The following is a 23,259-nucleotide window of genomic DNA, read 5'->3' on the forward strand; positions in this document are numbered from 1 at the left end:
GAATGAGAAGTTCCACTGCCTTTTTATAGCCAGGTCACAAGCATGCATCTTCTCCAGCCTCCTTGAGGGAAATGAGCTTCTTCACAAGGACCCCACGGGGAGTTTCAAGAGGAGTTCCCCGCAGAAAGGAAGAAGTCACTCAGTCTCTTCCTCAAACCTTCTCATCTGAATGCCACCTTCTCTGTTCAATGGGGGCAACATAAATACCTGCAGCATGGGATTGTTCTGGGGAACGAATGAGCTAATAATGATTGTTAAGTGCTGAGAACACTGCCTGGCACATAATAAGCAATCAGTAAGCATGGCTATTGTTATAATTAATTCTTCTTCTCTTTGACAGGCGATGTCTTAAGCAGGGATGCATTTAGCTTATACGTCACACAGTCAGTCTGTAATGTTTGAGGGATGTCTTCTAACAGGACTAGAGACCTTGACAAAGGAGGGGAAAAGGGTAACGGGACAGGGAGAAGAAAGAGGGAGAAGAGGTGGAGAGAGAGCAGGAGGGAAGGAGGGGAGGAAGAAAAAGCAGCCAATGTCAAGGAGAGGGGGGCAGGGGGTCCACAGGGACCATCATGCCCTGCCTAGCAAAGAACATTCCCAGGGGGGAGGGGGGCTGCGTTCAGATGTGGTCATCACTGATCTTTACTTCCTGATCAACCAGCCCCTCACTGGGTTCTTGCCCTAGAGACAGCCGGATGTCCTCTAATTGGGAGCAGCTGAGACCCAACGTCTTTTGCAACATATATTGTTTCCAGGGTCTCCTTCTTCCTGTGGCTTCTGTTTTTCTTATTAACTGCTGCTTCTAAATTTGTAGCTGAAAAAAAAGACGGTGAGGTGGCCAGGGAAAGCATGTGTCCTCCCAGCCCTGTGCTTGCGCCCTGCAAAGGAGAGCAGTAGGTCTCTGCGTCCAGAGATGCTTTCTGGCCATGTAGTTTACAAATGGCCTGGCACAGGGAGCTGGGCCTTTCATCCAAGTGTCCAGATTAATGTTGCCTCTGAGTGTTTGAAGGAGCCATGAGGTCTGACTTACCCACAGCCCTTTCTTTCTGGCTGAACCCCCGTAGGTCTCTCTCTGTCGTTATATCTGGGGAACTTCTCAACAGGAAGAGAGAAGCCCGTTGTCAAAAATTCCGTGAATTGATGTCAGCTCAGCAGCCACGAGGAATATTGGGCCACATGAGGCATGTTCTGGGACCCCAACATCTATCCACCATTTCCTGAGCTGGGAAGTGAAGGGAACAAGAAGGAATTCACGTTCTCTGCCAAAGCTCAGAGGCTGCAATGAGGTAAAACGCACCAGCCACAACAGGGGAGACGGCCTAGAGGCTTGGATTTCCTGCTTGTGTCCTGGGAACACATCCCCTGAAAATCTAGAACCCCATGGGCAACCTAGGGTTAATGCTACAAGCCCCAGGTCAAGCATGTGGCTTTGGTGTGCCCTGGGGAGCTTGCAGCTGGTCTGTGAGGGTCATCCAATTCCCAGCAGTAGCTATGTCTCCACCCACATGGAGCTGTCACACTTAAATGTGAATTCTCTGTCCTTTCCAAGCTCAAGATCAAGGGCCTCCCCATCTCCCTCCCCCAACCTGTGGTTGGTCTGAGGTTTACCTCGGTATTGATGATAAGGCATCATTTGAATGACTCTGGGAAAACTGTGAGTCATTGACATCTAGTTGCCTACCTAAATAGCCATTCTTTCCTTGTTCCTCAGAAAGAGAGTCCGGATAATGTGCCCAACCACAAACTGCATTTCTTGGCTTCCCTTGTGGCTCAGTGTGCCCTTGTGACTGAGTTCTGACCAGTGGAAGTGAAAGTGTGGCATGGCACTGCCAAAAAGTCTTCTTCTTTTTTTTTTTTTTTAAAACATCTTTATTGGAGTATAATTGCTTTACAATGGTGTGTTAGTTTCTGCTGTATAACAAAGTGAATCAGCTATACGTATACATATATCCCCATATCCCCTCCCTCTTGCGTCTCCCTCCCACCCTCCCGATCCCACCCCTCTAGGTGGTCACAAAGCACAGAGCTGATCTCCCTGTGCTACGTGGCTGCTTCCCACTAGCTATCTGTTTTACATTTGGTAGTGGATATATGTCCATGCCACTCTCTCACTTCGTCCCAGCTTACCCTTCCCCCTCCCTGTGTCCTCAAGTCCATTCTCTATGTCTGCGTCTTTATTCCTGCCCTGCCCCTAGGTTCTTCAGAACCTTTTTTTTTTTTTTTTTAGATTCCATATATTTGTGTTAGCATATGGTATTTGTTTTTCTCTTTCTGACTTACTTCACTCTGTATGACAGACTCTAGGTCCATCCACCTCACTACAAATACCTCAGTTTCATTTCTTTTTATGGCTGAGTAATATTCCATTGTATATATGTGCCACATCTTCTTTATCCATTCGTCTATCAATGGGCATTTAGGTTGCTTCCATGACCTGGCTATTGTAAATAGTGCTGCAGTGAACATTGGGGTGCATGTGTCTTTTTGAATTATGGTTTTCTCAGGGTATATGCCCAGGAGTGGGATTGCTGGGTCATATGGTAGTTCTATTTTTAGTTTTTTAAGGAACCTCCATACTGTTCTCCATAGTGGCTGTATCAATTTACATTCCCACCAACAGTGCAAGAGGGTTCCCTTTTCTCCACACCCTCTCCAGCATTTATTGTTTGTAGATTTTTTGATGATGGCCATTCTGACCAGTGTGAGGTGATACCTCATTGTAGTTTTGATTTGCATTTCTCTAATGATTAGTGATGTTGAGCATCCTTTCATGTGTTTGTTGGCAATCTGTATATCTTCTTTGAAGAAATGTCTATTTAGATCTTCTGCCCATTTTTGGATTGGGTTGTTTGTTTTTTTGATATTGAGCTGCATGAGCTGCTTGTACATTTTGGAGATTAATCCTTTGTCAGTTGCTTCAGTTGCAAATATTTTCTCCCATTCTGAGGGTTGTCTTTTCGTCTTGTTTGTGTTTTCCTTTGCTGTGCAAAAGCTTTTAAGTTTCATTAGGTCCCATTTGTTTATTTTTGTTTTTATTTCCATTTCTCTAGGAGGTGGGTCAAAAAGGATCTTGCTGTGATTTATGTCATAGATTGTTCTGCCTTTGTTTTCCTCTAAGAGTTTGAGAGTGTCTGGCCTTACATTTAGTTCTTTAATCCATTTTGAGTTTATTTTTGCGTATGGTGTTAGGGAGTGTTCTAATTTCATACTTTTACATGTACCTGTCCAGTTTCCCCAGCACCACTTATTGAAGAGGCTGTCTTTTCTCCATTGTATATTCTTGCCTCCCTTATCAAAAATAAGGTGACCATATGTACGTGGGTTTATCTCTGGGCTTTCTATCCTGTTCCATTGATCTATATTTCTGTTTTTGTGCCAGTACCATACTGTCTTGATTACTATAGCTTTGTAATTTAGTCTGAAGTCCAGGAGCCTGATTCCTCCAGCTCCGTTTTTCTTTCTCAAGATTGCATTGGCTATTCGGGGTCTTTTGTGTTTCCATACAAATTGTGAAATTTTTTGTTCTAGTTCTGTGAAAAATGCCATTGGTAGTTTGATAGGGATTGCATTGAATCTGTAGATTGCTTTGTGTGGTATAGTCACTTTCACAATGTTGATTCTTCCAGTACAAGAACTTGGTATATCTCTCCATCTGTTTGTATCATCTTTAATTTCTTTCATCAGTGTCTTACAGTTTTCTGCATACAGGTCTTTTGTCTGCTTAGGTAGGTTTATTCCTAGGTATTTTATTCTTTTTGTTGCAGTGGTAAATGGGAGTGTTTCCTTAATTTCTCTTTCAGATTTTTCATCATTAGTGTATAGGAATGCAAGAGATTTCTGTGCATTAATTTTGTATCCTGCTACTTTACCAAATTCATTGATTAGCTCTAGTAGCTTTCTGGTAGCATCTTTAGGATTCTCTATGTATAATATCATGTCATCTGCAACAGTGACAGCTTTACTTCTTCTTTTCCAATTTGGATTCCTTTTATTTCTTTTTCTTCTCTGATTGCTGTGGCTAAAAATTCCAAAACTATGTTGAATAATAGTGGTGAGCGTGGACAACCTTGTCTTGTTCCTGATCTTAAAGGAAATGGTTTCAGTTTTTCACCATTGAGAACGATGTTGGCTGTGGGTTTGTCATATATGGCCTTTATTATGTTGAGGTAAGTTCCCTCTATGCCTGCTTTCTGGAGGGTTTTTTATCATAAATGGGTGTTGAATTTTGTTGAAAGCTTTTTCTGCATCTATTGAGATGATCATATGGTTTTTCTCCTTCAGTTTGTTAATATGGTGTATCACATTGATTGATTTGTGTATATTGAAGAATCCTTGCATTCCTGGGAAAAACCCCACTTGATCATGGTGTATGATCCTTTTAAAGTGCTGTTGGATTCTGTTTGCTAGTATTTTGTTGAGGATTTTTGCATCTGTGTTCATCAGTGATATTGGTCTGTAGTTTTCTTTCTTTGTGACATCTTTGTCTGGTTTTGGTATCAGGGTGATGGTGGCCTCGTAGAATGAGTTTGGGAGTGTTCCTCCCTCTGCTATATTTTGGAAGAGTTTGAGAAGGATAGGTGTTAGCTCTTCTCTAAATGTTTGATAGAGTTCGCCTGTGAAGCCATCTGGTTCTGGGCTTTTGTTTTTTGGAAGATTTTTAATCACAGTCTCAATTTCAGTGCTTGTGATTGGTCTGTTTATATTTTCTATTTCTTCCTGGTTCAGTCTCAGAAGGTTGTGCATTTCTAAGAATTTGTCCATTTCTTCCAGGTTGTCCATTTTATTGGCATATAGTTGCTTGTAGTAATCTCTCATGATCCTTTGTATTTCTGCAGTGTCAGTTTTTATTTCTCCATTTTCATTTCTAATTCTACTGATTTGAGTCTTCTCCCATTTTTTCTTGATGAGTCTGGCTAATTTTGTTTATCTTCTCAAAGAACCAGCTTTTAGTTTTATTGATCTTTGCTATAGTTTCCTTCATTTCTTTTTCATTTATTTCTGATCTGATCTTTATGATTTCTTTCCTTCTGCTAACTTTGGTTATTTTTTATTCTCCAAGAAGTCTTCTTAAAGAGAGCTGACTCAGCTGGGAGGATAGCCCTTTTTGGTTTTTCGTTCTTCCTATTTCCTGGAAGGTAGTCTTGATGGCTGGAGCTCCAGCAGCTATCTTGGACCATGAGATGACCTTGAGGATGGAAGCTACAGGCTGGGAGAATGAAACAGAAATATAGAAAGAGCCTGAGTCTCTGTTGGCATCATGGAGCCACCATGCCAGCCTTTGGCTGCCTATTAACAGGCTTCTTTTAAGTGACGAAGAAATAAACTTGTATCCTGTTCAGTCCACTGATAGTTTAGATTGTCTGTTATTTGCAGCCAAAGGTATTCCTAATTGGTATACCTATCAATTTCCTCTCTCTTATCCAGTTGCCACTGTGCATGGAATTCACCTACCAGAGATGCATCCTTTTGTGTTAAGCTTGCCGTTTATGGGCACATCAACTCATATTAAAGTAGAAGCAGGGGGACCGATGAAGTTCATCTTTGAACCTTCTGAGTTTGGTTCTCTCCTTCCAGGCTTTGGTCTCTTCCCTCTCCCCCAGCTTTGGTTTACTTTTAGTTTGCTGTCAAGTAATTTTCCCCCGGCTGATAAGTCATTACATCTTATGGGATATTTGGTTTCAATCAATTTGTCATTCCCTACTAAGTCACTCCTATTAGTGACAAACTTGTCATTATAGCTCCAATCTTGAAAAAAAAATCTTCTTTGATTCAACATCCCTCTACAACGATTGCCTCATTTCTCTGCTCCCCTTTATAGCAAAAATTCCAGAAAGATTCATCTGTACCAGGGCTGTCTAGCTGGATAACTCCAAGAAGCTGTATTCACATCATGGCCTATATTAAGGGCACCTCTGACTTGTGCAGTGTGCAACTTGCAGATCTGCACATCAGAGTTTTGGACTATACTCACTGCTTCCACTGCCTTAACTACCAGGCTCTTTTGAACCTAATCTAATCAGACATTTGCTTCCACTACTCTAGATAAACAGCTCTTTACCAACCATCTTACCAAACCATCTTACCAAATCCAGTGACAACCATCTTACCAAATCCAAAGGTAAATTCTCAGTCCTCACCTTACCTGGTTTAGCAACAAGCAGCATTTTTCAATCACACCTGCTTCTTAAAACTCTTCCTTTCCCTGGCTTCTGGGACTCCATTCTCTTGGTTTTCTTCCTACTGCACTAGTTATGACTTTTCAGCCTCCTTGTCTTCCCCAAACACGACTGTTTTGTTTATTGCTAAATTCTTAGCACACAGAATAGTGCCTGGCACACGGCAAGCCTTTGATCAACATGGCAGGCATTGAATGAATGAATGTGTAGGGGAGTGTATCTAAAGGAGTTAATGTCAAATAGTGGAATTTCAGGCACTGTGAGAGGAGTGCTGATATTTGTGGGGCAGGATAGTTATTTCTGCTAACTTCTAAAACATTATAGAGGTGGGAAGCCACAGGAAGTTACTTTTTTTTCTTTGCATAGAATAATAGGTCAGTTCTTGTGTCTTAGGTGCTGCATTGAAAACACAGGAGATACATTATTCACAATAGCCTGGATATGGAAACAACCTAAATGTCCATCAGGGATGAATGGATAAATATAGAGAAGATGTGGTGTATATACGCAATGGAATATTATTCAGACATGAGAAAAAAGGAAATCCTGTTGTTTGCGACATCATGAATGGACCTTGAGGGCATTACGCTGGGTGAGATAAGTCAGACACAGACACAAATACTGTATGATCTCACTTATATGTGGAATCGAAAAAAGCTGAACTCTATGAGTTTTATGAAACAGAGGGTAGAATGGTGGTTACCAGGGGCTGGGGGGTTGGGGGAATTGGGGAGATGTTGGCCAAAGGGTACAAATTCCCACTTGTAAGACAAATAAGTTCTGGGAATCTAACGTACAGCATGGTGATTATAGCTAAAAAGATTGTGTCATATACTTGAAGTTGCTAAGACAGTAGATCTTAAAGGTTCTCACCATGAAAAAGAAATGGTGGGAATTCCCTGATGGTACAGTGGTTAGGACTCTGCATTTTCACTGCCGAGGGTTTGATCCCTGGTCAGGGAACTAAGATCCCGCAAGCCGTATGGGACGGCCAAGAAAAAAAAAAAAAAAGAAATGGTAATTATGGGATGGGATGGAGGTGCTGGTTAATGCAAGTGTATCAAATCAACACATTGTACCCTTGTCATTACATTGGGCTCACCCAGATAATCTTCCCATCTCAAGATCCTTAACTTAATCACACCTGCAAAGTCCCTTTTGCCACATAAGGTCCATGCACATTGCCATTTACAGGTTTCAGGATTAGGATGTGGACATCTTTGGGGCCATTACATGTCTGCCACACTTCCTGATCCTGAATCTTTACTCCAGTGTCACTTTCTCAGTGGGGCTTGTCCTGACCAGCCAGGCCCCCTGCTCTACCTTTTCTTCCAGCAAAGTATGTAATTGACTACTACCTTATGTATATTGGTATATTGCCTGTTTCCACCAATACAATGTCAGCTCCAGAAGGGCAGGGATCTTGATCATTTTCTTCACTGCTGCCTCTCCAGCACCCGGCATATAGAAGGTGCTCAATAAAATATTGGTTAAATACATGACAGAAAATAAATAACAAGGGTGTGGAGAAAAGGGAAACCTCCTACACTGTTGGTGGGAATGTAAATTGATACAGCCACTGTGGAGAACAGTATGGAGGTTTCTTAAAAAACTAAAAATAGGGCTTCCCTGGTGGTGCAGTGGTTGAGAATCTGCCTGCCAATGCAGGGGACATGGGTTCAAGCCCTGGTCCGGGAAGATCCCACGTGCTGTGGAGCAGCTAAGCCTGTGAGCCACAACTACTGAGCCTGTGCTCTAGAGCCCACGAACCACAACTACTGAAGCTCGTGCGCCTAGAGCCCGTGCTCCGCCACAAGAGAAGCCACTGCAATGAGAAGCCCGCGCACCGCAATGAAGAGTAGCTCCCGCTCGCCACAACTAGAGAAAAGCCTGCGTGCAGCAATGAAGACCCAATGCAGCCATAAATAAATAAATAAATTCATTAAAAAAAAAAAGTACAAATAGAACTACCATATGACCCAGCAATCCCACTCCTGGGCATATACCCAGAGAAAACCATAATCCAGTAAGACACATGCACCCTAATGTTCATTGCAGCACTCACTATTTACAAGAGCCAGGTCATGGAAGCAACCTAAATGCCCATCAACAGACGAATGGATAAAGAAGATGTGGTACATGTATACAATGGAATATTACTCAGCCATAAAAAGGAGTGAAATTGTGCCATTTGCAGAGACGTGGATGGACCTAGAGACTGTCCTACAGAGCGAAGTAAGTCAGAGAAAAAACAAATATCGTGTATTAATGCATATATGTGGAATCTAGAAAAACGGTACAGATGAACCTATTTGCAAAGCAGAAATAGAGACACAGTCGTAGAGAACAAACATATGGACACCAAGGGGGGAAAGGGGATGGGATGAATTGGGAGATTGGGATTGACATATATACACTACTATGTATAAAATAGATAAGTAATGAGAACCTACTGTATAGCACAGGGAACTCTACTCAATGCTCTGTGGTGACCTGAATGGGACGGAAATCCAAAAAAGAGGGGATATATGTGTACATATAGCTGATTCACTTCACCTGTACAGCAGAAACTAGCACAACGTTGTAAAGCAACTATACCCCAATTAAAAAAAGAAAAAAGAAAAAACAGCCAACCCTCCTTAACCTCAATACGAGCCCTACAAATGGAAATTGCTCATAACCCTTAAACTCAGTCAGTGGAGTTTAATGCAGTTGACCAGCCCTTTTAGCCCTGTGTTGGGGGAGACTGAGAACCTCACCCAGGGGGGTCCCAGGCTGCCACTGGGGCACAGAGGGGTCGCAGTAGCGCAGCTGACGGAGGCTCGGAGGAGCTGAACGAGGGCGCTCTTTATTGAAACAGACTATGAGAGTGATTATTCAGTGTTTCCCACGAGCACGCCAGCTCAGTCCCCCGACGGATGATTCCAGAACCACACAGGCTTGTGCCGCTCTGGGATGCACGCTAGCCTTGGGAGCAGTAGGCTGGGCGGCCCCGCGCAGCTGGCCTGGGGCTCCTGGCTTTCTCTGGTTCTGCTCTTTCTAACCTCCAGCTTGTGGCTTGGGACCTTTTCCCACTTTTCCAACGATAGTACCAGGAAATTCCTTGTACTCCGGTGATGATGTGCTGCTTTCGTTCAGGAGGCAACCGTCCCCACTTCTGCCGTCTCTGGAGCACTTGGCTATCTTTAAAGACGGAATCTGTTTTATTAGTCTTAACCTTGTGCAGTGGTTTCTTCCAGCCCAGCGCTAGACTGTCAGGGAATCCTACAAAGGTTTGGCGGAACTTCTAGGGAAAGTGCCCGCTGCTGATAGAATAATGCAGTGCCTTGGCCAATTGGATTCCCAGAAATGCACCCTCTGACAGGGCTTCCCAGCCACTGAAGAGCGGGCGCTGGGGGCTCAGCCTGCAGCTGAAGCTGGAAAAAGAGAAGAGAAAAAACGGGAGGGAGTAAGGTGGGTTCAGGGGTTCCTTTTCTGCACGGTTCCAGGAAGCTAGGTTTGGGTGTATCTGAATGAGGTGGTTCATGTTCAAATCAGGAAAAAACACAAAAAACAAGCACCCACAGTGGAAAAGCACTAGAAAGAAACAGTGAACTCTTCTAATGAGAAACCCACAAACACCCTGAGAATCCATTTCACCGTCCCCAAGCCCTGGTTCATCATTTTGCTGGCTTTCAAATTCTGGGAGTGGTGAAAACCGTCACAGGATTGGGAGGTAGGATACCCAGGTCCTCACTCAACTCTGCTTCAAAGAGGAACCGTGTGACATTGAGGAAATCACTTACCCTTTCTGTAATCTCATTTCCCTCATCCGTACAATTAAGGGCAAGTAGTCATTCCAGCTTCTGAGGTTATGGGGAAACTCAAATGAGATAATATGCAGTATTATTATATCATCATCACGATTGATGTGATTCCAGTTTCGGAGATGGGGAAATGGGGCTGGCTGGGGAGGGAGCCTCAGAACTTGGTATCCTGGGTCTTCATTCTAACTTCCAGACGTCTTGCTGCTTTCTTCTTTTAAAGTGTCTCATCTAAGTTAAATTTAATTTAATACATTTAGGCAGTTGTTTAAAATTTGGAAAAGATTCACCAACATAGCAGAACTTTCATACCTAAATCAAATAATATCTACTTTATAAAAGTTTAATTTCTCCAGGAGCACAACCTCTAACTTTAGGGAGGTTCATGTCTTTATAAAGATGCAGTCATTACTTACCAATTTGGATATTAAAAAAGAATTCTTAACTAGGGAGATGTTTAAAATAACGATTGCGGGGTGTTAAAATACAGAGCTGGTACGTTTTTTTCAATGGAGGAGGAAACCCTGTGGCTGGGGGAAAACAATGTTTTACCACTGAGCGATCCAACTGGAATCTGACCCCCCATCGCTCCCCGCATCCCAAATCCATGCCCTTCATCATGTGCCTTTGGAGTCCCTCTTATAAAGGCCGTGTTTATCATTTGGAGCTTTCTGCTCTTGGGTAAGACACTTACCTACTTTGGGATGTCTTCTTATCCATGGAGTGAGGACAATAAAACCAACCCATAGCAGTGTTGTGAAGATTAGAAACAATATACATAAGTGCCCAATATGGTCCCTGTGTGGCAGCCAGCCCCCAGTATGGCCCTGGTGATCCTGGCCTCCTGGTGTTCCCCTCTCACCCCGAATTGGGCTGGGCTGTGTAACCAATGCAGAAATGTCGACGTGTGTGACTTCCAAAGCTAGTTCACAGGAGACATTGCAGCTTCCATCTTGTTCTCTCTTGGATCATTTTCTCTGGGAAAACCAGCTGCCATGTCAGGAGGACACACAAGCAGCCTTTTGGGCAGGTCTACATGGGGAGGAGCTGAGGCCTCCTGCCAACAGCCAGCACTGTTTTGCCAGTCACATGAATGAGCCAACTCGAAAATGGACCCTCCAGCCCCAGTCAGGCCTTCAGATGACCACAGCCCTGGCCAACATCTTGACTGCAGTCACACGAGAGACCCTGAGCTAAGTCACTCCCAAATTCCTGACCCTCCCAAACTGGGTGAGACAATAAGTATTGATTGTTATTCTAAGTTATGGGGTAATTTGTTACACAGCAATAGGCACGTGGTATCATAAATTTATGTTTATATAATAAATGAGTGGTAATACTAAGTGTTTACTGAGTTTCCATTATGTGCCTCACATTCAATTTGAGGCTCTAGAAATGTACTGTATATACATCATCCCTTCCCTTAAGACGTGTTTAGATCAGCTAAGGAAACATTAATGGGCTACAGGGTGGCCACAGGTACCATAGGTACTGAAACCTGCCCCCTGGAACTATTGTTGAAGGAGAGTCCTCTGAAAATCCCAAATACAGGAACTATAATACCTGAATTGATTTTAATGTTTTTATGCGATGGCAGTGTGTCTGCTTTTCTTACAGAAGAAAATTAAGAACAAAATTTCCTTTTATTAAGCAAATGCTGAAATCCTGCAATCTGACCAGCACATCTACCCGCAGTACCTGCTTGGGGGCGATCAGTAGAGCTAATGAGGCTGATTTAAAGGATGCCCCTGAGTTTGAATTATAAATGAGAGATGTGCTTAGGCATGTGTGCGGGTATAACCTCTGTCACCACCAGGTGGCGCCCTGGAGGTCTTGGCTTCCTCTTGGGGCTGTTGCCATCGTGAGTGGCTCTCTGGGTGTGGATTTGGTTGGGTTAGCTTTTTTTTTTTTTTTTTTTTTCTATTTGGCCATGCCGAGCGGCTTGCGGGATCCTAGTTCTCCGACCAGGGATTGAACCTGCGCCCTCGGCAGTGAAAGCATGGAGTCCTAACCACTGGACCACCAGGGAAGTCCCATGGGTTCAGTTAGCTTTGAGAGGGGGAGTCTCCAGACTCAGTTTCCCTGGAGTTGGTTTTGCTGGCTTCTGGAGGTTCTACTTCCAGAGGTTTCAATAATAATAACAACAACACAGTGAGAAGACAGCCCTTTGTAGACCAGACACTAATATACATAACACATACTATATATTATGTAATATATATAATATAGTACAGTTGACCCTTGAACAAAATGGGTTTGAACTGCATGGATTTCTTTCAATGGTAAATACCGAGGAGCAGTGGATATGAAGGCCAAATATAAGTTACATGTGAATTTTTGACTGCGTGGAGGGTCCGGTGCCCCTAACCTCTGCGTTATTCAATTTATATGATATATAATATTTAGCATAATGTACTATATAATTATATATAGTAGGTATACTATATAAAATTTTATATATGCTGTATAAAGTATGTAATATATAATATGTGCAATATGTAATTTCTGAATCATATGGAATTTTTATTATATTCAGTTTTTTTCACATAATATTATTTTATTAAGGCTTTTTGTGTCCTTAAATATTCTTTGGAAACTTGATTTTAATTGCTATATAATATTCAAGCACATGGATATACCACACCTTATTTATCTACTCTTCTTTTTTTGGGTTTTGAATTATTTCTCCCTTTTTAACATTACTATGTTGCAGTATAAGTCACCTACGTGAACCTTTGCTTACATCTCTGATTATTTCCTGAGACTACATTTCTAGAGGTGGAATTACTGGACCAAAGGGTGAGAACACTTTTAGGGCTTCTGCTGTTATCAGGTTTTTTCTAGTGGAGAGGCCAAATTATAACCCCACCAGTATGAGTACCCATTTTTCTGCATCCTCACTAACACTGGTTTTCTAAAAATTTTTTTCTCAGTTTGGTAAGCTTTTTAAAAATGTTGTTTTACTTGTATGTCTTTGTATATCTTTAGTTACACAGGCAAACATTTTTTCATTCACCTATTAAGCATGTGCCTCTACGAAGGTCTTTTGTTCTCTGTTAGGGTGATTACCTGTTTTCTTGTTTGTTTTTAAGAACTTTTTATATATGAAAGCTATTGATCATTGATCCATCAGCAGTGTTGCAAATAGTCTTCCTCAGTGTGTTTGCTTTTAAATTTTATTTGTGACACACTCTGATGTTCAGAGGTTTTGCTTTAATGTAGTTAGATCTATCAATCTCAGATTTCTTTCATTGTTTGGTGCTTAAAAAGCTGTGTCCCATCCAGAAATCAAAAAAGTATTTGCCTCTATTTTTTTCCTGCTTGTTTTGGAACTCTATTATTATTATTCTTTTGCATTTACTTCTTTCATGCATCTGGATTTTATTTTGGTTTATGATGTTGAGGAGTCAACATTATTTTTTCCCCAAATAACTAACCAATTGTCCCAGCACTAGTGACTAATTCCTTCTTTCTGTATTGATTTGCAATGCTACATTTATGGTATATTAAACTTTTATACGAGCTAGATCCTAGTACATATAAAATAAACAGTTTTTGTACTGTTTATTCCTCTGGAGAGATGTTTTTAATATACAGAGTGGTCCATGCCATTTTGCTTCCACGACACTCCCAGCTCACCTCCGTCAAGATGAAATCCAGACTGCCTGGGGCCCTCCCCTCATCCACCAGCCTCCCCTGCTCTGTAGCTCTGTCCTCCCGGGGGGCCCAGTGACTCCATGATCCACCCACTTCATCAGACCGGGTCCTTTTTCCTCCCGCACCCCTGGACCCCACATCCAACCCCTCCAGTCTCCACTCCACCATCCTTGGTGCGGCCACCGGGCTTCTGCCCTGGAAATGGCAGCATCCCCAACCCCCCTTCTGCCTCCCTCCAGTCCGTCCTCCACAGGCAGCCGCATCCATCTTTTTATAAACGAGCATCATATGTGTGCTTCCGCCTAAACGCTTTCCTTGAACAGAGCCTGGCAACAGTGAGTCCCCACAGGAGAAAGCACGTGGCCCCAGGCAGTGCCCTGCCCACACCGCCATGACCAGTGAACATTCGTGAATGCACGCTGGTGGGACCTGCATGGCGGGACCTGAGTTTGCTCCAGGGTGCCGGCTGTTCAAACACCCCTTCCCCATGCTCAGGAGTCTTCCCCTCCTGGAAACGCCCCCTCCTCTCTTCCTGAACACGCACTCACCCTTCCGGACTCAGCCCTGGCTCTCACCTCTCCAGAGGCTTTCCTGGGGTAACCTGTGTCTGCCCTGTGCCCCTGGGGCCCGTGTGAGCTTTGGTTCACTGCTCTTACACATTGGTGTAAGCCCCCGAGAGAGAGGCCTGTGTTTTCCCAGCCATAGAGAGGAGTGTCCTGGCATGAACCCCAGCTCCACTATCTATGGCTGTGTGACCCAGGGCAGGTTATTCAACCTCTCTGTGCCTCAGTCTTTAAAAGGACAGGGATAACAGTAATTACCTTGAGGAGTTGTTGTGAGGATTAAATGAATTAATACCTGCAAAAGGCTTCAGACATTGCCTGGGATTGCTAAGTGCCGTGTACACTTGGGGTATTCTTCTCTTTTTTTTAAATCAATTTTCTTCTTCCCACATCTTCAGGGCAGGTGTATGTATGTAGGTGTTAAATAAGGGGGAAAAGGAGGGCAGAGGAGGAACAGGGGGACAGGAGGGAGGCAGGCGGGGTGGGGGGTGTTGGCCTTCCCCGACCACCCCCCGAGGCTGCCCCTGTGTCTCCTCCCCTGGCTGGTCACCCTTGATGCCCTGTACTATTAACTCTTGCATCTCATTCCCTTGTGGGAGACGTCTTCCTCCCCATGTCCTCAGCCTGGCTGCCATGGGCACTCCATAATGTTTGCTGCACTGAAACGAAGGCAAGAATGGAGGGATCACGCGTCCAGTGGGGGATGCTCCCTGCTGGGGACGCACAGTTTGGGCCCACTGTCTAGGATGGGGGGCCCGGAGAGCAGAGGACAATACCAGCAAACATGTTTAAGCTCTCGAGGTGTGCCACGCCCTGGGTTAGTCCCTCACCTGCTTTATCTCATCCAATCCTCATGACAACCCCAAGAGGTGGTTATAGGCACAATCCCATTATACAGATGAGGCAACTGAGGCACAGAGAGGTTGAGTAACTTGCCCAAAACACACAGCTAGCATGTGTCAGAGCTGGTATTCCGAAACTCTTCCTTTCCAAACAATGCAGGACACCTCAGTCGTGTAGACCTACCAAGGCAGAAAGAGAGCTGCCCCCCTATCCAGGGCTTCAGGATTTTCCTCCGAGGTGGGCTTTGAAGCCAGTGCAGCCTGAAGCTTTGAGGGCCTCTTGCCAATGCCTTGTGGCTGTGTGGAGATCATAATAGTACCTGGGGTCCATTCTCAATAAATGCTCCATAGTATTTATACTATATAATAGCGACTATACATTGGCTACTATTGGCATGATTTTTATGAGATTAAATGTTCTCTGGAGAGACCTTTCACTCACAGGAGACACTCTGAGATGATCATTTTGTCTTTACAAGTAAAATGAACCTCTGGTGATGTTCTTTCCAGAGAGAAACCCCTAGCTCCAGCCTTCAAATGCCTCTTCTCAGCTAGTTCCTAGGTGAAAGCATTCTGTTTTCTTTCCTTTGCACTTTGCAAATGAGCGATATCCCTTCCCTTGCTGCCTAATTCATGCCCCGTTTCAAATTGCCTGGGTTCCACATTCCAAGCTGTGTTTCCTGATACTCATTTCACCCAACGGGGTCTGTCTAGACCCCAGGATTACTGAGAATGAAGAGACAACCCTGAATTTTTTTTCACCTCCCTCTGAAAACCCCACAGTCTTCCTACGTGCTTTTGTGGTCCATTCAATTCTGGCTCCCTCCCGTATATTGAGGGAGAACTTACTAAAGAAAAGTCATTGGGTTTTTTTGTTTTGGGGTTTTTTGGGGGGTTGTTGTTCCATTCTCAGAAAGCATTTGAAATCCACTCTGAATCTCAAGTGTGTTTTGAGTTGTGTTCAACTTTTAACGTTCTGTGAAAACTTGGATTTAATTAGTTTCTCTTGCATTCTGAAATCGTGTGATACTTTTATTTTTTGTTTCCTGGACCGAAGCCTTGCCACATTCGTGGAAAAACTGAAGGGGGGGAAGGTTTTCTCGTAAGAATTTAATGTGAAATGGATTGAAATTGTTGCTTGAAGAGAAATGACTGATTTCTGGCCTCCAGGCTGGGCCTGCAGGGCAGGGTGCTATGTCTCCACCAGCAAGCTGCTTGTGAATTAGACTGGAAACATTTAGATCCCAAAGTGAGACTTGTCATGTGGTCTGAGGTAGCCGACACTGGCGATCCTTGATGAGCCCATGTGGCTCAGGAAGAAAGCATCACCTGGTTCAGACACCCCTGGGTTCAAATCCCACCCCTATTGCTTATTAGCTGTGTGACTTTGGGCCAGTTACTTATCCTCTCTGATCTTCGGAGTTCTAATTTGTAGAAAATGAAAATAGGTGGGAAAGTGCTTATTGGTGCTCTTAGGACACGGGAGGTGAGCAGTGAGTGCTAGTTTCTCTCCGTCCTGTTGGGAGGTATCTCCCTTACTCAGTAGAGTCTTACCAGAATTGAGCCATGGTGGTCTGGGAAAGTGAGTCCTGTTAGAAATACTGGGAATATAGGTTTCTGTCCTGGCTTTAATGCTAAATGGTTACATATTCTTTGATGAGCCATTAACCTCTCTAGGCTTCAGTTTTCCCATCTGTAAAATGAGAACAAAACTGTCATTCTGACTGTCTTATTCAGCTCAGGCTGCTATAACAAAATACCACAGAGTGGGTGATTTAAACAATAGACATTTGTCTCTCACAGTTCCGGAGGCTGTAAGTTCGAAATCAGGGTGCTGGCAGATTCTGTGTCTGGTGAGGACCTGTTTCTTGGCTTGTAGACAGTTGCTTTCTTGCTGTGTGCTCATATGGCCTGCACTTGGGGGCCTGGGGAAGAGAGAGGAAGACAGAGGAAGTAAGAGGGAGAAAGAGGGAGAGGGAGAGGGAGAGAAATTTCTCTCTTTCTCTTTTTATAAGGCCACTAATCCCATCATGAGGGAGGGCCCCACCCTCATCCAACCCTAATCATCTCCCGAAGGCCCCACCTCCAAATACCATCATATTGGGAGTTAGGACTTTAACATCCAATTTCTGGGGGAACACAAACATTCAACCCGTTATACTCACTTTATAAGGGGCTACAAGAAAATAAGGCAATGAAAGTATGATAGAAAACCCACTGTTGAAGACAAAGAAAAGTATCAGTTTCCTAAAGTGTTCTGGATACCCACACATTATAAATTTTCTAAAGGCACTCATTTTTGCTGGAATGGAAATGAAATATGTTGCTTTTGATTATCAACCCAAATATCCATCATCTGTCCGTTGGTGATGCACACCCATCAAGCAGCCTGGGGTGTGTGCCAGCTACTCAGGGAGCGTGAAGACCCACACCACCCACGCCCCCAGCCTCAGCCTCTGCACCAGGCTCCCTTCTGCAGAGACGCATGTTCCCCAGGGAGTCCTGGGCTGGGAGCCTGACCAAGGAGGAGAGAAGGTGGCTAGTCGGCTGGTTCCGAGGTGGTTCCTCACCTCCCCTGGTTCCAGAGGAGCGTGTACCAGAGTGACCAGCTCCAACGGGAAGGTCTATTACTGGAGGTTACTGGGGGGACCCGCCCTGACTGCACGGCCCTGGAGAATCCTCCCGCAGAGAACGAGAACGGGGAAGAGGGGACAAACCCAACCCAGTGACGGGGCCAGCCTGAGCCAAGATGGTGCTGGCTGGGGAGGGCACCACCAGGGAGTACGGAACAAACGAGAAGCTTGCAGCTGCCACCAAGCTGTTGTGGGTGTGAGCACGCTGTCCTTCTGGTGACACACCCTTGGGATCCTGTGCATATGGATTATGGATGTCCTGAGGGGTGCAGTTTGGGGCTTCTGTTTGAGATTTTTTTTTTTTTTTTTTAATGGAACAAAAAATACCACTAGCTTTGCCTGTGGAACCATCAGAAGTTGGTTATGCTGACAGGAACGGGATCCCAGAATAGGAACCAGCTGGAGATTCATATGGAGAAAAACAAAGGTCCCGGTGATTTTTCTTTTTTTTCTCCTAGCATGCTAGCAAAACAAACAAACAAACAAACAAACAAAAGGGGAAAAACGCATCAGTGCACTATTGAGAAACAAAAGCTAAAAAGCATGTAGAGTCAAAGGGACCAGCTTTGCCTTCCTCACTCCTGAGGAATTAGAAAGAGTTGCAACAGTCCTGACAACTAGGAATATGGACTCCTGCCTGGCAAACCCAAGGGCAAAAGCATCAATGGCCACCATCAAATGGCAAAATGGCAGGGCTGAGCAGAAAGGCAGTAAGTGGGTTCCATTGTGGCATGGATCATCTCAGTGACTTAGGGCTATTTCTGACCACGGAGAGGGTAGCTACCCCCAGCTGCACAGAGGTTGTATTCTGGAGGTTACCATAGACATTTTGCACCTCATTCCTCCATTAGAACCTCTCTTTCATGCCCAATCCAGCACTCGAATTCCCAGCAGTGAACCTGGCTCGAGGCAGAAGTGGGTGGGTGGGTGGTGGTCATCATTTCTGGGATGTCAAGTGAGAAGAAAGGAATGGTGAAGACAGGAATAGTGGTGGGAGTGCTACCCTTGGGGGCTTGTAGATTTTTATGCACTCTGTCTCGCATTGGAAGGACTTCAGATTGTTTCAAATTATCTGTGAATAAATTTCCCTCTGGATTGTCAGACAACCAGGCAGCAGAAATGGAAGATGCCTCCTCAGCTAGCACAGCCCCTCCAGGAAAATCGCTGCCAGACGTGGGGAACTTGGCTCCAGGTTGGGTCTTAACAGCCAAGGCTCGGGCTTAAGGATCTGAAATGAAGGTTCTAATAGCAACTACCCAGGTGAACTGGGAGGGGGACCAAAAAGCCAGCGCCCACCAAATGCCAGACCTGAGCAGACATTTGATCCAAGGAAAGCACCAGAAAAGAAACCCTGTATTTGATGAAACCATCCTGCAATGGGAAAGATGGGGAAATTTACCCCCAAGAAGAAAAACACACTTTTGAAAAAGATTTTCTGCAGGAAACAGAAGTGAATTGTAGAAAGCCTCTATCTTGGCTTCGCCATAGGTTGAGGAACTGAGATTTTAAAATGAGGTGAACGTGAGATGACAGGGCACTGGATTGTGATGGAGGGGGGCAGGCAGAGATGAGGCAGAAGCAGTAAAGGATCTGGGTGTGTCTAGAAAGATCATGAGGGAACTAACAAGACACCCAAAGAATGGACATTGACACTGGAAGCAGCAGGAAACAGTAGAAAATTGAATCAGTGATGCTCAGGAAAATGGGGGAATCTCATGGTTATTGGCCAAGATCCATACTCCCCATCTCCTCCACACAAACAGAACCTTTATTACTTTATCTTCCTGGAGCCCTGTGCACTTCTGGGGGGCAGGCACTGGCCCCTCCGAGACCCAGGAGGTGAATCTTTGTTGATCTACGCCAACCACGGGGGTGTCGTTCCCCTTCGTCAATGATTGTCTTAAGCCTGGTCTTGGGTGCCCAGCTGGCCAGTGACTCATGAGGTGGTCTCTGCGGGGGATGGTGGAGAGGGATGTGAATTAGGAGACCACAAATGTTCCGATTGTTTAAGTCAGTGGTAGGGGGAGTTTCTGCTCCCTGTCGCTAAAAACACCCATCTAGGATAAGTTCGAGGAGCTTCCCCAAGTGCAGGAGGAAAGAACACACGCAGAGGAGGTGATAGGATATGAATGACAGAAAAGTGAGTCACGTGATGAGTGATGGATGGTCCTGAGGAAGAAACCAGAGCAAAACCCAGAAAGGCCCAATAGAAGCCGAGCAAAGATCCCGGGTTGAAGATGACGTCAACGTCTCGGACAGATCCACAAGAGGAAGACAGTGACACACTGGGAAAAGGACAAAAGGCACGGGCAGACGCCACAGAGAAATGCCGTTCAGATGGCCCATGCACTTGTGAAAAGATTCCCGGTTGCCCTCAGAGTAAGAGAAAGGCAAATTGGAACCAAGACTGTGATGTCATTTCCACACCATCAGTTTGGCAGAGACTGGAAGTGAGAAAGCATCCTGTCGGCAGGGTGGGTGGCATGGGTGCTCCGACACGGCTGGTGGGAGAGTCAGGGACTTCAACCACACGTGGGGGCCAGTTTGTTAATGTTTGTCAACATGACGAATGCACACATCCCTCCTAGGAATTTATCCCACAGAGACGTGAACCAGCGGAAAATGAGGATAGATAAGGCCGCACAGGGCAGTTTATCCCTGACATAGCAGGATGTTGGCAACAACCTCAAGTCCATTCGCAAAGGGCTGGTTCCATAAACTACATTCCATTAAAAACTAGAAAACTTTCTGTATATTGGTGTGGCTAGATCTCCCAGATAGAGTGTTCAATTTAAAAAGCAAGATGTGGGGCTTCCCTGGTGGCGCAGTGGTTGGGAGTCTGCCTGCCGGTGCAGGGGACACGGGTTCGCGCCCTGGTCTGGGAGGATCCCACATGCCGCGGAGCAACTAGGCCCTTGAGCCACAATTGCTGAGCCTGCGCGTCCAGAGCCTGTGCTCTGCAACAAGAGAGGCCGCAATAGTGAGAGGCCCACGCACCGCGATGAAGAGTGGCCCCCGCTTGCTGCAACTGGAGAAAGCCCTCGCACAGAAACGAAGACCCAACACAGCCATAAATAAATAAAATATTTTGAAAAAAAAAATTAAATAAATAAATAAAAAGCAAGATGTGAATAGCATATTGCCATTTGTGAAAAAGGTGGAAAAAAAGGCACACATACACACACACATGCACACATACACACGTATTCGTATTTGTTTGTTGTTATGGACTGACTCATGCTCCCCCCTCCTCCAAATTCCTATGTTGAAGCCTAACCCCCAATGTGACTGTATTTGGAGAAAGGGCCTTTAAGGAGGTAAAGTTAAAGCAGATCATGAGAGTGGGGCCCAATCCAATAGGACTGGTGTCCTTATAAGAAGAGGAAGACACCAGGGATGTACACGCACAGAAAAAGGCCATGTGAGGACACAGTGAGAAGAAACCTGTCTCCAAGCCAAGGAGAAAGGCCTCCGGAGAAACCAGCCCTGCCCACACCTTGGTCTCAGACTTTAGCCTCTAGAATTGTGAGAGAACACATTTCTGTTGTTTAAGCATAGAACACATTCTGTGACATTTTATTATGGGGGCCCTAGCAGACTAATACTTTTGTATGAGCATGAAACATCTCTAGAAAGATACAAAAGAAACTAATAACAGGTTCCCTGTGAAGAGGGCAACTGAGTGTCTGGGGATTAGGAAAAGAGGAGTGATTTCTCACTATATATCCTTCTATGATCCCTTTCATATTAAAAAATATAAAAATAAATTACCAGTAAGAAAAAAAAACCCACTTGGAACAAAAGAAATTTTTCTTCATATGATAAAGATGATTTATCATAAGCTTAATAGCTGGCATCATATTAACTGTTGAAGCCATGGAGGCATTCCCATTAAAAATCAGGAGCAAGACAAGAATGCCTGATATTGCTGCACTATTTAATGTTCTAGATAAGCCAAGTAAGCCAATGCAATAAGACATGAATATTAGAAAGGGGATCAAGTGATGGAAAGGAAGACACGTGTCATTATTTGCAGAAGATAGTGTTTATTACTATTATTAATATTACTTTGCTCTATGATGGCTGCAGTGCATCTTTTATGTATTTTTGTGATTTAGATCAATTTTTTAAGGGGATCTTCTGTCATTCATTAATAAGCACAGGTATAGGAAGGTGAATACAGGCGACATTTAAACTGAAGCAGCTCTGAATCTTATCTTTATGTGTTAACTGCAATAATCCTTATTTGGGAGAATTTTGAACAGTGCTTTTAGGAGGCCATATTTATTTTTTTATTTTTTATTTTTTTTAACATCTTTATTGGAGTAAAATTGCTTTACAATGGTGTGTTAGTTTCTGCTTTATAACAAAGTGAATCAGCTATACATATACATATATCCCCATATCTCTTCCTCCTGCGTCTCCCTCCCTCCCACCCTCCCTATCCCACCCCTCTAGGTGGTCACAAAGCACCCAGCTGATTTCCCTGTGCTATGCGGCTGCTTCCCACTAGCTATTGATTTTACATTTGGTAGTGTGTATATGTCCATGCCACTCTCTCACTTTTGGACTTGAGGACATGGGGAGGGGGAAGGGTAAGCTGGGCCATATTTATTTTAAAAGAGTGTTCGAGTTAAAGGGTGATCTCACAGGAGGCTGGGCTGTGAGGTGGTTGGGAGGAGGCCTTTCCTTGACTGCTCGCCTGTGAATTTCTCCCACCTCTAAAAGGCTCTCAACAAGCTGGAACCTGAGTATTATATGCAAGGTAATTGGCTGTAATTAATTCCACGACCTTGGGCCCCTCACAAGGCCGCCTTGCCAAATGAAAGCAGAACACGCAGAGGCAAACTCTTCCCCCCATCTAACTCCATGAAATGGGACTAGAGCCCTTCTGACAGTCGGCTCCCACTGCCAAAAACCCATTGACAGGCCGTGTAATAAAGCGCCCTCACCAGGGAAGCCCTGGCACAGGAAGGGAGGGCTGACACCTCTCCTCACAGTTGCTGTATCCTTGCTTCCCACGGGCCCAGCTGTGCAAGCCCCGCTGGGGCCCAGTTGGCCAAGCCATTTCCGTTCTTTCTTCACTTTGCTCCCAGTAGAACAAAGCAGTGACCCAAGGGCTTTTTTCCAGGTATTTATTCTCATGAGCTGCTGGGAGAGGGTGGCACCCGGGGTTGGGGGGTGGATGTCTCCATTCTCATTGTTCCACTCCTGTGTCCCAGCCCTACCTGATCAGCCTCCCAGGCTGCTGATGCCAAAAGACGGCAGTCAAGTTCCCCCATGATCCGTTCTACTCATGGGAACCAGAAAGATCTTTCAGAAACATAAATCGCATCAACCTCTGTTTAAAATCTCCCACGGGCTTTCCTTTGCTTTTAGCATCAAGTCCAAACTCCTCTCTATGGTCTCCAACGCCCTCCCTGCTCTGCCTTTGCCTGTCTCTTCAATTTAGTCTTGCATCACTCACTCTAAGCCACTGGCCTTGCTGTTCCATGATTGCAGAATGCTTGTCCCTTCACTTCCTGTTCCCTTTGTCTGGAAGTTCTTCCCCTAGGGCTCTACAGGGCTTGCTCTTTCTCACTGGA

At 44.6% G+C, this 23,259-nt stretch overlaps 1 protein-coding gene across 6 annotated transcripts in view; it reads left to right on the top strand.

Annotated features, from left to right (window-relative positions):
* ZNF664 (zinc finger protein 664) overlaps positions 1 to 23,259 on the top strand; it is a 221,096-nt gene that overhangs the window by 118,152 nt on the left and 79,685 nt on the right. The window contains exon 4 of one of the 6 annotated variants that reach the window (XM_057527365.1): positions 1,065 to 1,178. The exons of the other annotated variants lie outside the window; for them this stretch is intronic. Coding sequence (XP_057383348.1) covers positions 1,065 to 1,136 — 72 coding nt within the window. The 3' untranslated portion in view covers positions 1,137 to 1,178. Of the gene's footprint in view, positions 1 to 1,064; positions 1,179 to 23,259 lie in introns of those variants that run through there. 6 annotated transcript variants of the gene reach the window in all.

This window comes from Balaenoptera acutorostrata, chromosome 13, assembly GCF_949987535.1.
Source record: "Balaenoptera acutorostrata chromosome 13, mBalAcu1.1, whole genome shotgun sequence".
In the NCBI taxonomy this organism is placed as follows: domain Eukaryota; kingdom Metazoa; phylum Chordata; class Mammalia; order Artiodactyla; family Balaenopteridae; genus Balaenoptera; species Balaenoptera acutorostrata.